The following is a 16,697-nucleotide window of genomic DNA, read 5'->3' as shown; positions in this document are numbered from 1 at the left end:
CATATTCATGAAGGCAGTCTAGCAGCGGAGCGGTCACGACTCCGGCCAAAACGGAGCCACATTCGCAAACATTCAGCAGAAAACCATGTTTCTGGGGGGAGTCCTGCATGGGCCATTAAACCGCACAAAGTCACCGTATACGCACATACACCTCCCCCTGGGACGTAGTTCACATTAACCCATTAAGACCGGGAACGAACGCACGTGTCATTTTAAGATTTCTTTGGCTATTAAAAAAAAATTAGCAGATATACAAGCTCACAGCGCGGCACCGAGTGCCGCGCTGTGAGCTTGTAGATCTGCTATTTTTTCTTTTTTTTAAATCTTGAAAATGTGTGCAAATCTTTTATATGCATATTTTTAAAGCGAACATTTTTTTACTCAAATCGTTGCTTCTGGGGGCGGGGGTCCCCGGAACAAAATATTTTGAGATGGGGGTCCGCGGGCCAAATACATATCATTTTGGGGGTCCTTGACATGAAAAAGTTTGAAGCACCACCTGATATAGAAACATATGTTTTTCAAAAAAAAATGTTAGGATTTAGAAGACATTTGTAGAATCCCCCAGAAGCAAAGATTAGAGTTACAAATGTTCGCTTTAAAAACAAAATATATACATATATATATTCAAAGACTTACATACATTTTAACGAAAAAAATAGCAGAGCTACAAGCTTGTAGATCTGCTATTTTTGAATAGCAAAAACAAAATAAAAAAAATTACACACAGGCGCGTTCCCGGGCTTAAAAGATTAATTAATTCCCGTAGAAGAACAACACCCGGGCCTCCCCCCCCCCACCTTCCCCGTACTTGTCCTTTTTTTCTTTCTTTTTGCAACAACAGTCCAAAAAGCAGACATTCCTCCCACATGTGATGTAGAATGACTCTTGGAGTCTGAGGCAACGCTGAGGCTGCGTATAGGATTACCCGCTTTGGCCCGGACTCAAGACTGCACATTCCATTCTTATCTGCTCATCTTTACGCAACGGGACGGAGAGAGAGAGAGAGAGAGAGAGGGAGGAAAGGAGGTGAGGGCCGGGGAGTGATGTGAAAGGGAAAAGAGGGGCTAAAGTTGTTGGGTTTTCTTTCTTTTTTTAACAAAGGGAACCGACTGTCCTACAGGTTCGGCAGGTCAGGGCGGGTTCGGTTCGTCCCGTGTGATGTCACTCGAGCTCCGATTTATGTGCATGCCCACTGCACATAATGCCCACTGCACCGCACGCACGCACGCACGCACGCACGCACGCACGCACGCACGCACACACGCACACACGCACACACGCACACACGCACACACACACACACACACACACACACACACACACACACACACACACACACACACACACACACACACACACACACACACACACAACCAGTGGTGGAATGTAGAAATACCCCGTTACAAGTAAAAGTCCAGAATTCAAAATGTACTTGAGCAAAAAGTACAAAAGTAATGGTATCAAAATGTACTTAAAGTACCAGAAGTAAAAGTACTCATTATGCAGGATGTCCCAGTTCACAAGTTTTCAAATGTATAAAAATCTTTTGAAAATAGCAGATCTACAAGCGCGACACATTGTGAGCTTGTAGATCGGCTATTTTCAAATGGCCGAAATGTACAGAGGGCTGAAGAGGTTAATGTATGTTTTGTAATAATAATAATCAAAATCTGCAGAGTAACTAGTAAAGTTTTCAAATAATTGTAGTGGAATAAAAGTACAATATTTCCCTCTGAGATGTAGTGGAGTAGAAGTAAAAGTACTGGACATTGGAAATACTCAAGTAAAGTACATATACAGTACCTCAAAATTGTACTTAAGTCTAGTAATTGAGTAAATGTACTTAGTTACTTTACAGCACTGACACACACACACACACACACACACACACACACACACACACACACACACACACACACACACACACACACACACACACACACACACACACACACACACACACACACACACACACACACACACACACACACACACACACACACACACACTTTTCAGTTCTTCCACTCTGTAATATCTAATAAAGCAAAAATGGCTTGAAAAAAAAAAACTCTAGTGTACGTTTGACCGGGTCGGCGCTTTGATGTAAAAAAGAAAAGAAAAAAAGTCCCGTGAGACTTCAGTCGGCCGTGCGGGTCATAAGGCAGTGTAAAGGCATGACCCACATTAAAGACACTTTTACGACTCTGCTGCGGAATCGTTAGCGATCACATCAGTGGAATCAGCTTTTTTTTTTTTTCCAGGCCAAGAGTGTTTGCAACCTCCGAGGAATCCGCCTCGCTCTGGGGTTTTGTGCTCGCGCACGACCACAGTACACAACAAGTACACACACAAAAAAGGTTTATTTTTAACCCATTAAGACCTGGAACTGTGTCATTTTTAGATTTGAGCTAAAAAGCATTATTTTACACTTTAGGCTATTCAAAAATAGCAGATATACAAGCTCGTAGCGCGGCACCGAGTGCCGCGCTATGAGCTTGTAGATCTGCTATTTTTGAAAAATCGTGAAAATGTGTGCAAATCTTTGAATATATATATATTTTTAAAGCGAACATTTTTGACTCAAATCTTTGCTTCTGGGGGGGTCCCTGGAACAAAATATTTTGATGGGGGTCCGCGGCCAAATACGTATAATTTTGGGGCTCCTTGACATGAAAAAGATTGAGCACCACTGATATAGAAACATACGTTTTTTCAGAATACTGTTGAGATTTAGGAGACATTGTAGAATCGGCTTCAGGTCTCAAAGGGTTAAATTGAAGAAAAATAAAAAACACACCTTTTGGCGTATCGCAGCCGCACGTCGTAAAAAAGCTTTTTTTTTTTACTTTTTGTGTACTTTAATGTTGCCATCTCAATGCCAGAGGAAGTTTTATAAGTAAAATGCTTATAAAGTGCACAGTGCACTTCTAAGTAAAGTGGTACCAAATGTCCTGGCACGGTGAGAGAGAGATAGAGAGAGAGGGGGGGGGGGGGGGGGGGGGGGGCTTTTTCAGTTACAGACTGGCTTTTGAAATGAGTTTGACTCATATTAACCAGAGACTGGAGGAGAGGTCTCGCCCCAAAGCACACTTTCTCCCCTTCTTGCTGTTAGCCAACGGCGCCCTCTAGCGCATAAAGCAGGGCTGGGCTAGCATTTATTTCCAGAGGGCCATTACTGACTTTGATAAAAGTGAGTGAAGGGCCACACGTTGTACAATAGGCTCTATGCACAGCAGCCATATTGGACAGAAATTGGGCCCCTTCCTTGCTTCCTTCACAGGTGTTACCAATGACACTAATGAAGGCTCTGTTCCATTTAGTGTAGCACAGTGGTTCTCAAACTTTTTAATTTTAACGACCCCCCATAACTCTGAGAGTGTACAAATGGAACCAAATGGACCCGGGAGGGTCCATTTGGTTCCATTTGTACACTCTCAGAGTTACACCCTCTCAAGGAACCATGAGGGTCCCTGGACCACACTTTGAGACCCATTAGTATTTCTAGTCACCCAACGTGCACAATATCAGCACCCTGACCCTGTTTGACCAGAAATGGAACAGAGCCTTCATTAGTATCATTGGTAACACCTGTGAAGGAAGTCAGAAGAGGCCCAATTTTTCTCCAAAAATGGCTGCTGTGCATAGAGCCTATTGAATTGAAACTTGACACAACTGTTAAAACTGTGTGAATTTGGTAGACATGCCATACTTTACAATACAACGCTTTCACAACAATAACTTTCAGTTACAAAATGTTGTTACATTTTATTTAACATTATTGTGTTATAAATATTTGAGTATAAAACATTTGAGTACATACGGATAGAGGAATGCAGGTATAGGACTCAAATGGTAAATATTAATTACTATTAAATCAAGTGAAATTTTTTTTTTCTCAAAACCATTAACATACGGCAGCCTTTTAGAATGTACATTATTTGGGGGGTCATTTTGTTTTTCTTTCAGGACTTGGCGGCCCGTCTGGATATGGTCAAAGGGCCAAGTCCGGCCCCCGGGCCGTACTGTATGTGGCATAGTGTCTAAATAGAAGTAGATCACAAAATTAATACAAAACGTGTGGTGGGAAATGTTCGAAAAAAAGCTGATCTACAAGCTCACAACGCGTCAAATCACGATGCATTGTGAGCCTGCAGATCTAGTCTATTGTCCAAATGCAATATCCCAGTGTGCGTCTAATTATAAATTGGGTTTAAGTAATCCTTGCACATAAGCTACATTTTATGCGACACGTTGTGAGCTTGTAGATCGACTATTTTCAAATAGCCTAGGTATAACACAGGGCTGAAGTGGTAAATGTATGTTTTATAACATAATAATATACTATATCTGCAAAATAACTAGTAACTAAAGTTTTCAAATAATATAGTGGAGTAAAAGTACAATATTTGCATCTGAGATGTAGTGGAGTAGAAGTAAAAGTATAGACAATTGGAAAAACTCTAGCAAAGAAAAAATACATAAAAAATGTACTTAAGTACAGCACTTGAGTAAATGTACTTAGACCGTAAACAGGACCTGAGTTGGCTCTGTATTTGGACCTCTTTTTTCCATCAACAAATCTCTTAGCCCCCCCCCCCAGTAAAAGGATGATGGGGGTTCATGTGGTGAAGTGCACATTCTAGAGATGTCCTCATCAATTATTTAGGGTTTGATGCCATATGTATGAGGATTCAGCAACATCCATTGAAAGACCAAATGCCTCGCTAAATGCACTAGCAGACTTCAATCAGAGAGGATGGAACCAGTTATTTAAATCAGCTGGTGTGGGTGCACTTTGGTCCGAATGGAATGTTGCACGTGGACGGACCCTAACGCTGTCATTATATAGGAAGGGTTTTATACCGAAATAAGCTTAACCCATTAAGACCTGAAGCCGATTCTACAAATGCCCTCTAAGTCCCAACAGTATTCTGAAAAACGTATGTTTCTATATCAGTGGTGCTCAAACTTTTTCATGTCAAGGACCCCCAAAATTATATGTATTTGGCCGCCGACCCCCATCTCAAAATATTTTGTTCCAGGGACCCAAAGAAGCAAACATTTGAGTTCAAAAAGTTCACTTTAAAATAATTTATATTAAAAGATTTGCACACATTTCCACGATTTTTCAAAAATGGCAGATCTACAAGCTCGTAGCGCGGCACTCAGTGCTTGTAGATCCACTATTTTCATAGCGCAACACCTGAGCACAGCCAAAAATGACGTACGTTTTCGTTCTACTGGATCTCTTCTTCACTATAGTCACTCCCCAACATTTTAGTCGAGTTTTTATTTGTTGACGAAATTGTCACTATATTTAGTCTTAGTTTTAGTCATCGCGGCTTAGTTTTAATTTCGTTTTCGTCAGTGAAAAAAGGTAGTCGACGAGCATTTTTCGTCATAGTTTCAAGTCGTCTAAATCAACACTGCGGTGGAGAGCTACCTTTAATGAGAAACAGAGATACATTTCTATCGCACACCGGTTGACTTAAGTGAAACCTGAGCGGACACACACCTGGTTTGTAGTTTGGTAGTTCGCTCACTCCCGGCCAACTGTCCTCGGTGGGAACTCCAATAACCTGCAGGTGAAACAGATTCAGGAGAATAAAGCGCCCGATTCATCATAGTCCTTGTCGCGTATGGAAAACAGCAGACCTACAAGCTCGCAACGCGCTGCATCGTCCACGACACGTTGCCAGCTTGTACGTCTGCTGTTTGCGCCGTTATGCGAGGAGGGAGCATAAATTAGGCTTAAGTCATTGATAATGAACCTCAAATTTAAAGGTAGGGTAAGTGATATTTTTTGGTTAAAACAAAATGTATTTTGTTAAAAGGTTACAGCACTATATTCTGATAGTAATCATTGCTATAGAGTGTTTGTTCAGTAACAGGAGTCTCCCCGTCTCTCCAGCTCTTTAATAAACAGAAAATACATTTTTCGGTAGGTGTCAAAATCTCAGCCAATCAGGAGAAAGTCCAGATTTTTAAGTTTCATTTTTTATAGAGTTCCAGTTCCAATTTTGCCTGCTCATTTCTTAGTGTCATCACTTCCAATTTCACTTGTTTAATCTATATCCTGATTGAGTTCTCTATCCTGATTGGATAAAATTGGAAATGAAACTGAAAAGAAAATGCATTTTCTGTTTTATAAAGAGCTGGAGAGACAAGGAGACTCCTTTTACTGAACAAACACTCTATAGCAATGAGTACTATCAGAATATAGAGCTATTTAACACTTACTTTAACCAAAGAAAATCACTTACCCTACCTTTAAAAGAATCTTGGACTGCATCTTACCCCACATCCCTCGCCTTCCCCCCCCCCCCTATTCTATAATGCTTCATTTGCATGGGAAATTGCACCGTTTTTTTGTAGAATCCATATGTACTTTCATGTATATGTATACATTAACCTACTCGACACTGCCTTTCCCTGGCTATGAAGTGTATCGTCTCTGTCGGGTGGAAACCTCATACAGTATGTCCAAAGCCTGTTACTTTTCAGGATTCAAATACAAAAAAAAATAGCAAAAGTAGCAGATCTACAAGCTCCAAACGCGCCGCTTGTGGATCTGCTACTTTCGACGCTTTTGTGCGACGCTGTAGTGCGATCAAGTAGGGCGTTAATTTATGGGGAAAAAAACATTAAAAAAAAAACCTAAAAAGTTAAAATATGGAGATAAGAGGTTTCTGCCCGACAGCAATGATATGTATTTTTGTATGTATTAACCCATTAAGACCTGGAACGCATCTCTGTCATTTTTTTATTTGAGCTAAAAAGCATTAATTTAATTGGCTATTCAAAAATAGCAGATCTACAAGCTCGTAGCGCGGCACCGAGTGCCGCGCTACGAGCTTGTAGATCTGCTATTTTTGAAAAATCGTGAAAATGTGTGCAAATCTTTGAATATATATTTTTTTCAAGCGAACACCTGTAACTCAAATATTTGCTTCTGGGGGGGGGTCCCTGGAACAAAATATTTTGAGATGGGGGTCGGCGGCCAAATACATATAGTTTTGGGGGTCCTTGACATGAAAACGTTTGAGCACCGCTGATATAGAAACATACGTTTTTTTTTTTTTTCAGAATACTGCTGGGATTTAGAAGACATTTTGTAGAATCGGCTTCAGGTCTCAATGGGTTAACCCTACTTGACACTGCGTTTCCCTGGCTAAAGAGGTGCATTACGCTGCCTGCGTCGTCATGGTAACTGAGCGGCCTCTATAATACTCACCGCCCAGATCTTCTGGAGCTGTTCAAAGACGTCAGCCACGCCTGGGAACGCCGGCGCACCGTGCAGCATCTCAATCAAAATACACCCGGCTCCCCTATGAAGAGAAAAAAGAAGAAGAAAATGTACCACTTTAACTCTTTGACTGCCAGAGTATTTTCATAAAGTACTCCCCCAGTGCCAGCGATTTTCGTGTTTTTTTTTGTTGTTATTTTGTAATTTCATTTTCATATAGTTTCTCTGGGCTGCTGTTTTAAACACATACACAAATCGACCACCAGAGAGCAGTCGATTGACACCTCCATCGCTCGCTGACTCGCTCGACCCCCCACCAACAGGCTCAAACAGTCTATATACGTCATTAACCGGATGTGACGTTTTCGCAGATTGCTGATCGGGGTAAATTACGATGTGATACGCGAATACGATGACTGATCGTCACCCAGACTATAGAAAATAGAAGTGGAGCTCTGCGTTCGTTTTTTATACCGTGTGAAAAAAAACTTGGTTTTCCCTATTCTGGCCGAAAATGACCGGGGAAAAAAAATGAGAACCGGAAACGGAATCTGCGTCATGAAACCGGAACCCAGTGAGTCTGAAGGAATCATGAAGCGATACGATACGATACGATAATACTTTATTGTCAGTTCACACTGAAATTCGTCTTGCGACCCAGCCGCCATGTATGCAACAATAAACAGTTCACACATTTGACATGACACAAGAAAAACAAAACAAAATACATACATAAAGACATACAAAGACAAGAGCAATGTCCACCTCTCAGCCTACCCCTGGCCTATAACTCCTGATTAAGCCTCAGTGTCGTCTGATGGACAAAGGACCTCTTCTTCAGTTTGACCTTATTGTATGTAGGAACACCGTATCTCCTTCCAGAAGGCAGCAACCTACAGTATATTCTCCATACAAAGCATGGCTAGTGTTTGAAGTGATATTCCTCCAAATCAAAGCGATGATGAAAAATAAACAGAATAGCGTGATCACAGTAAAAACTCGGGATTTCTCGTTCTGGCAGGGAGGGTATTCAGAAAAAACTCGGGATAACTCGGGGCTTGGCACTGAGAGAGTTAATGTGACATTAAGCAAATCATCTGGGGACCCCCCCGCCCCCAAAAATCATTTGGACCCCCCCTCCCCACCCCAGCCTTTCTCAAACACACAAATCTGTTGACTTATTTCCCCCTGTTTTTACATCACAGCCCTTTGACAACATGTGGTTCTAATAATTATCCGCTATCTGGAAAGACCAGAGAAGAAAAACCTGTCCGAGTATCATTAGGACACAAATATCTTCTTTTTACCCCCCTCCAATTAATGAATCTCTCCAAAAGCTTTTTTTTGGGGATATACTGTACTTTAAAAAGAAAACCTTCTCCTGAGGTACTTAACCCTTTCAATCCGGGATCGCGTCTCTGTCATTTTGGCTATTCAAAAATAGCAGATCTACAAGCAGATCTACAAGCAGATCTACAAGCTCATAGCGCGGCACCGAGTGCCGCGCTATGAGCTTGTAGATCTGCTATTTATTTGTAATCGTGATTATTATTTTTTTGCAAATCATTGAATATATATTTTTTTTACTCAAATCTTTGCTTCTGTGGGGGGTCCCTGGAACAGAATATTTTGAGATGGGGGTCCGCGGCCAAATACAAATCATTTTGAGGGTCCTTGACCTTTTTTTAATGGATTTAGAAGACATTTGTAGAATCCGCCAGAAGCAAAGATTTGAGTTACAAATGTTCGCATAGAAAATACGTATATATTTTAAAAGATTTGCTATGAGCTTGTATATCTGCTATTTTTGAAAAGCCCAAAGTATAAGATGCGTTCCCGGTCTTAATGGGTTAACTTCTTCCAATCCTTTTTTTTTTCTCCTCCTCTTTTCTTTCTCTGGCTCAGAAAGACGATAAGGGGCGAGAGAAGCCAAGAGGCTAAATCTCTCTCCACACGCAAACTGCCGCCACTGCAGCCAACACTCATTGGTGGAAAGTAACTAAGTACATTTACTTAAGTACTGTACTCAAGTAAAATTTTGAGGTATTTGTACTTTACTTGAGTATTTCCAATTTCCAATACTTTTACTTCTACTCCACTACATCTCAGAGGCAAATATTGGGCTTTTACTCCACTACAATTATTTAAAAACTTTGGTTACTAGTTACTTTTCAGATATGAACTATGATATAATGAAACATACATTAACCAGTTTAGCCCTATTTAATACCTAAGTTTAAATGTTCCATTTAAACACGCGCGCGCACACACACACACACACACACACACACACACACACACACACACACACACACACACACACACACACACACACACACACACACACACACACACACACACACACACACACACACACACACACACACACACACACACACACACACACACACACAGCCCAAATTTGGAGTCATATGTTGTCTACTGACATCACAGATGAGTGACATCACACGCTTGGCATAAAGGTGTGCGAGCCACTCATTTGGCTGCTTAACGCACAGACTGTTAGACACATATCATCTCCACTGAGAAGACCAGAGGTAAGTTTATGTTCAGGATTTTTAAAGTCAGGCACCGTGCCTGTGCACTGCTGATTGCCACGACGATGATGTTGGGTTTCATTTGGTTGGCTTTAGCTGTTAATCGAGATGTCCCTGTTTTGGAAGGCCATATTGATCGGGACGTCCTCAAAAAGGCCTTCACCGTCACACGCCAAGAGGCTGAGCGGTTCACCAACTTCACGTACCTGCTGGACCACCCAGAGAAGTGTTCTGGACAAGATGTCCATCTTCTCCTCTTCATCAAAAGTGCCCCGGCACACGCAGACCGGCGGGCGGCCATCAGGTCGACCTGGGGCAACGAAGGCTACATTCGGCGTTCCAAGGGACTGACGGTCAAGGTGCTGTTTGCCTTGGGAGCGCCAAGCTCCAGAGGCGAACAGGACGATCTAGAGCGCGAGGACCGTTTCCACGGTGACCTGATCCAGCAGGATTTCATAGACTCGTTCCGAAACCTGACCCTAAAAGTGATCATGCAGTTCCGCTGGGCCCGACAACGGTGCGCCCATGCAAGCTTCGTCATGACGGCTGACGACGACACTTTCGTCCACACTCCTAACCTGGTGGACCACCTGCAGGACGCGGCCCGGAGCAACGTCACCGACCTGTGGCTCGGCCATGTGTGGCGCGGGGTGGGGCCCTACCGAGACCCGAACAGCAAATATTACTTGCCCTACGAAATGTACCCTTGGTCGACCTACCCCGACTACACGACAGGGGCTGGGTACGTGGTTTCCAGGAACGTCGTGGAAAAGATCTACCAAGCCACGCTGACACTCGATGCTTCTATCCACATAGATGACGTGGTCATGGGGATCTGTGCTAACATCGTGGGCGTCACGCCACAGCATCACGACTTCTTTACACGGGGGTTCAAGGCGCCCTACCACCCGTGCATTTACAGGCAGATGATGAACTCGCACGGTCATCACGGCCAGGACATGTATGACCTCTGGAAGGCGGCGACGGACCCGCAGGTCCAGCAGGTCGCCTCTAATACAAACTGCATGTTGGTGAAAATGGCTCTCCTGTGTAAACCCAACAGGGGTGAGCATGACACCTACCCGTGTAGGGCAGCCTTTGTGTAGGATAGATTGAGGTTAAATGAATGAAATCAGGGGCAGTCCGGGCACTCAGGCTCTAATGTAGCCTGGATTTAGCACATCGCAGGTTCGAGTCCCGTTCCCGATGGTCAAGTCTATTAATATGTTCCAAACTGGGCAATTTATGTTACAGCAGATAATAATACAAATCTCTAAAACACAGTAAACAGACATAAACAAGACATGGACATGGATATGGACAGGGTCGTGCTGGCCACTGGGAACCACTCGGTTCCACTGGGAACCACTCGGTTCCACTGGGAACGGCCGCTCCATTCCACTGACGTAAAAAAAAGTATTTTTTTCCAATTACCAAATCTGCCACTGACGTAAAAAAACTTAATTTAGCAAAAAACGTTGATTTTAAAAGATCTCACCGTCCTTCATCTCTCGCAGTGACACATTTCATTGTAGCACACCCGGATACGGAAATGACGTCAATCGAAGATTTTCGTTTCCGCCTGCTTCCTGTTTAAGTCCCCCTCTAAAACGGCATTTTCTCGGCTTTGTTTTTCTCCGCCGTGGAACGGTGTTTAGAAATGCTGTTTAGAAACTGCTACTACTGCAAAATGGAATGTCGCCGATTGAAAATTTCTTCTCTGGGCCACTCACACAACTACCCTGTGCGTCTACAAACAGTTGAACACGCGATCATAAGGGATTTAGTGAGGTCTGTGGCGTGGTGAAAAAGTAAGTGAGTTCAGTTTTCCGTTCACATGGCGAAACATGGTGTTTTTACACCTGCTGGAGAGAGACTCCGCCCCGGTTGGAATGTCTGTTGTCTGAGCGGCGTGCACGTATCGCCGGTGAGTTTAGAAAAGATTGGACTTGCGATCATAATGAAAAAAAAATTATAATAATTGTGAACATTTTTTTTTTTTTTTTTTTTTATAATTTTTATCCCGCGATTTTTGTAACCCATTTTTTTCACCCGGTGCCAATTTCCTAAGTGATCCTCGGCGCTACACCAGCCCTACACCAGCACTACACCAGTCCCCCACAGCCAGGGAGGCCAGGGCCGAGCTCATGCTTCCTTCAATGCATGAGAGCCAACTGACCTTCTTGTCACCTGACAGGGGGAAGTTTCCCTGGTTGGACGTAGCGCGTGGAAGGAACACGTTATTCCAACCAGTTCCCTTCCCCTCCATCAGGCGCCCCGGCTGTCATGGGGGAGGCGGTATAGCGACCAGGATTACTACATGTTTTTGTGAGGGTATTAACCACCCTAGGAGACACGGGGAGAACATGCAAACTCCACACAGAGTAGGCCCTTTCGCCAACCCCACCCTGGGTATGGGCGCTGATGACGCGGAGGAGAAGACACGCCCCCAGCACCCACAGCGTCCCTGGCGGGAATCGAACCCCGGACCTTCTAGCTGTGAGGCGACAGCGCTACCGACAGCGCCACCGTGCCCCTTAAAAAAATTGTGAACATTTTAAAGTTATAAAAAACACTAAATCGCTGGCAGTGGGCAAACACAGCCAGAAATAAGTCTGGCAAAGAATGAGTTAATGCATGTCAAACTGGGGGTCCTTGAAATTAAAATGCTTTGAGAATCACTGCTAGAGCCGTACAAATCTTCTCTTATGGGGGTCCCTGGCACGCATATCTTTTCAAATGGGGGTCCAAAGTTTGAGGACCACTGGTGTATGGTGTACTGACCATATGTCCAGCGCCGTAGAGTAGTCTGTGCAGCCCAGCAGAACGTCGGGGGGCCGGTACCACAGGGTCACGACCTCAGACGAGTAGGTCTGGCAGGGAATGGACTTGGAGCGAGCCAGCCCTGTGTTTGAAAAAAAAAAGTACTCAAATGTTTTACTCAAACCCATTAAGACCTGAGGCCGATTCTACAAAATGTCTTCCAAAACGGTTTTCTGAAAAACGTAAGTTTCTAAATCAGTGGCGCTCAAACTTTTTCATGTCAAGGACCCCCAAAATGATATGTATTTGGCCTTGGACCCCCCCCATCTCAAAATATGCTGTTCCAGGGACCCCCCCAGAAGCAAATATTTCAGTTAAAAATGTTCGCTTTAAAAAAATATATTAGGGCTGGGACTCGATTAAAAAAAATAATCTAATTAATTAGAGGCTTTGTAATTAATTAATCGCATGTTCAATCACATATCAATATTTGACCTGAGAAGCAATTTCTTTTCAGTTAAAACAGATTTTGGTACATGAGTGAATCAATGAGTGAATACATAACTTTAAGCAACAAAAAATAGTTCTGCACAAAACCGTGTTTTTTTCCATCAGAGAGTTTTTTATATCTAAATTTCCCATCCACTGGGCCAAGCAAAGCAGTCTGATTGGCTTCTTGTCCCATTGCGTGCACTGGGGTGTGTTGGCTGTTGGTTGATGCACTGGTATGATCGGTACACCTGAAACTCGTCCAGTGAGTTCTGTGGTGCATAAACTAAGCGTGATTAAAATGGGACTACTTTTTTTAATCACGTTAATTTTCTGTAATTAATTAATCTAAATTAATCAGTTAAAGTCCCAGCCCTAAAAAATATATATATATACAGTATATATTCAAAGATTTGCACACATTTTCACGTTTAAAAAAAAATAGCAGATCTACAAGCTCATAGCGCGGTATGAGCTTGTGTATCTGCTATTTTCTAATAGCCAAAGTGTAAAATAACGCTTTTTTAGCTCAAATCAAGAATTGACACAGATGCGTTCCAGGTCTTAATGGGTTAAGTAAAAAAGTATCAATACTGCAATGTAGGAAATACCCTGTTACAAGTAAAAAGTCCAGGATTCAAAATTTACTCGAGTAAAAATGTACAAAGGTATTGGCATCAAAATGTAGTTAAAAGTAACTAACTGGGTCCCCGGTTTGAAAAAAAACAAACACTGATCTAAGCTGTGGGAGTCACAGGAGATGTTGGTTCTTCTTCTCCTCACCAAAGTCAGCCAGTTTGAGCTCCCCCAGGTAGCTGATGAGAAGGTTCTGGGGCTTGAGGTCTCTGTGGAGGATCCTGTGACTATGGATGTAGGAGAGACCTCTGAGCAGCTGGAACATGAAGATCTGCAGAGAGAGAAAGAGAGAGAGAGAGAGACTTTTACGAAACCTTTATTTAAAGACCTGGAACTGTGTCATTTTTAGATTTGAGCTAAAAAGCATTATTTTACACAAAAATAGCAGATATACAAGCTCATAGCGCGGCACCGAGTGCCGCGCTACGAGCTTGTATATCTGCTATTTTTGAAAAATCGTGAAAATGTGTGCATATCTTCTGAATATATATATTTTTAAAGCGAACCGTTTTTAACTCAAATCTTTGCTTCTGGGGGTCCCTGGAACTAAATATTTTGATGGGGGTCCGCGGCCAAATACATATAATTGTGGGGGTCCTTGACATGAAAAAGATTGAGCACCACTGATATAGAAACATACGTTTTTCAGAAAACTGTTGAGATTTAGGAGACATGTAGAATCGGCTTCAGGTCTCAATGGGTTAAACAATACATTTTCACACACTATACGATATTATGTTCATGTAATAGTCTCACACACTACAGTACGGTTATACAAATAAAATGCTCCAGGCACATTTCCTTAACCCATTAAGACCTGAAGCCGATTCTACAAATGTCTTCTAAATCCCAACAGTTTTCTGAAAAAGAAACATATGTTTCTATGTCAGTGGTGCTCGACTTTTTCATGTCAAGGACCCCCAAAACGATATGAATTTGGCCACGGACCCCTATCTCAAAATATTTTGTTCCAGGGACCCCCAGAAGTAAAATAGCTTTAAAAGATTTGCACACATTTTCACGATTTTTCAAAAAATAGCAGATCTACAAGCTCGTAGATCTGCTATTTTTGAATAGCCAAAGGGTAAAATAATGCTTTTTTTTTTTTTAGCTCAAATCAAAAAATGACACAGATGCGTTCCAGGTCTTTGCGACAGAGAGACATTGTGAGAGACAGGAAGAGAGCGAGAGGCTGTGTCCAAAGGGAGTCTGAATGTATCCTACTATCCTACTATAATTCTAGTAACCTCTGTAGTGGTGGTGAGTACGTGAGTGAAGATACCCGGTTCTCCTCACTGGCTGGACCAATTGCTCTGATTTTGCACACAGCCATTGACCATTACCATCTGAACGCAACTGTGAAGCCCGTTTTTCAATTTCATCAAATCTCAGCTTCTTATTAGCGTTTTTGTGTCAAACACTGTCGCCATGGTTACGGGGCTGCCCAGCTATGGGACGAACTGCCTCCCGGGTTGCCAGATCATGTGCGCATATCCCCCCACGGATGCGCTGCGCCGACCGGGTATGGTCTAGTAGTGGTAATTATTGTACCCTATATACAGTTAAACTCATCTTCCCGCGATGCACGGTGAAAAGTAGGGCACGACCAATTAGTCTATGAGCCAGACAAGATTTCATTATCGAAAGAGTGGGCAAAACCAAACCTATATTAAATTATTCATAGGGTCAATACGAGTAAATAAATATATGATAACCTCTCCACAGGAGCAGCTTTTTCATGGTTATCACACATTTTGTTATTTTCCCCATACGTACATGACAGGTGAAAAAATGACAAAATTTTAAAAATAGTTATCATAATGAAACTTCCTGAGTTGATTACTTACATGAAGACAATGATTTATCGTATTACAAGTTTTCTGAAATTGTTTATTTAAATATGCAAATTAGGCTTTTAGTCCATGAGCCTGAGCCCCAAAATTGAGCCAGATATTGAATATTCCATCGTTAAAAACCTTTGACTCCAACATCTTAACAAAATGAAATAAGAATGTTGACTCTGGCTTTGTCCAATGTTCCAATGTTGATTCAGGAAAGGTATGCAAATTTGGGCATATTTTCCTAATGCCTAATTTGCATATTTAAATATACGATTTCAGAAAACTTGTAATACGATAAATCATTGTCTTCATGTAAGTAATCAACTCAGGAAGTTTCATTATGATAACTCTTTTTAAAATTTTGTCATTTTTTCACCTGTCATGTACGTATGGGGAAAATAACAAAATGTGTGATAACCATGAAAAAGCTACTCCTGTGGAAAGGTTATCATATATTTATTTGCTCGTATTGACCCTATGAACAATTTAATATAGGTTTGGTTTTGCCCACTCTTTCGATAATCATTGCTCAATTTTGGGGCTCTGGCTCATGGACTAAATGGTCACTATCGCGAAACAAACTATGCATTGTGCTGAAAGAAAAATACCAACGTTTATCCGGAAGTTACGTTTTAATTGCACGAGAGCAATGATGAACAACATAAATAACGGTGCCCCGAGCAGTGTCTGAAATGTTGTTGTTTTTTACTGCGTGGCTCTGTAGGGGCCGGGGCCGTCTAGACGAGGGTCTGTTGGTGTGTCTGTCTGTGAGTTACTTGTTATCCGGGGCTAATCTTCAACCCATTCAATCTGTGTCTGTTTAGATTTCAGCTACAGTATAAGCATTATTTTTTATACTTTGGGCTATTAAAAAATAGCAGATCTACAAGCTTGCAGATCTGCTATTTTTGAAACATTTTGTGCAAATCTTTGGATACATATATTCTTTTGAAACATTTTTAGCGCAAATCTTTGCTTCTGGGGAGGCCCTGGAACTAAATGTTTTGAGATGGGGGGGTCGGCGGCCAAATACATATCATTTTGGGGGGTCCTTGACAAGAAAAAGTTTGAGCACCACTGATATTATAGCAACAATAGTTTTTTTCCAGAGTAATTAAGACATTTGTTGAGACATTTGACAGTCACAAATGTTCACTTTGA

General features: G+C 42.1%; 2 protein-coding genes across 2 annotated transcripts in view; one reads left to right on the top strand and one right to left on the bottom strand.

Annotated features, from left to right (window-relative positions):
- The window catches only part of cdk15 (cyclin-dependent kinase 15), a 107,525-nt gene that overhangs the window by 38,148 nt on the left and 52,680 nt on the right, over nt 1–16,697 (bottom strand). Inside the window, exons 8-11 of the mRNA XM_084050704.1 lie at nt 13,843–13,966; nt 12,592–12,712; nt 7,238–7,331; nt 5,519–5,582 (exon numbers count right to left, since the gene is read on the bottom strand). Coding sequence (XP_083906830.1) covers nt 5,519–5,582; nt 7,238–7,331; nt 12,592–12,712; nt 13,843–13,966 — 403 coding nt within the window. The remainder of the gene's footprint in view (nt 1–5,518; nt 5,583–7,237; nt 7,332–12,591; nt 12,713–13,842; nt 13,967–16,697) is intronic.
- LOC311040992 (lactosylceramide 1,3-N-acetyl-beta-D-glucosaminyltransferase A-like) lies at nt 9,873–10,913 on the top strand (the record flags this gene model as incomplete). Its single annotated transcript, XM_084051430.1, has 1 exon — nt 9,873–10,913. One exon carries the CDS (start codon nt 9,873–9,875, stop codon nt 10,911–10,913), a length of 1,041 nt encoding a protein of 346 aa, XP_083907556.1.

Source organism: Gymnoscopelus microlampas (genome assembly GCF_963454915.1).
Source record: "Gymnoscopelus microlampas genome assembly, chromosome: 24".
In the NCBI taxonomy this organism is placed as follows: domain Eukaryota; kingdom Metazoa; phylum Chordata; class Actinopteri; order Myctophiformes; family Myctophidae; genus Gymnoscopelus; species Gymnoscopelus microlampas.
This window is presented reverse-complemented; position numbering and strand designations above follow the sequence as displayed.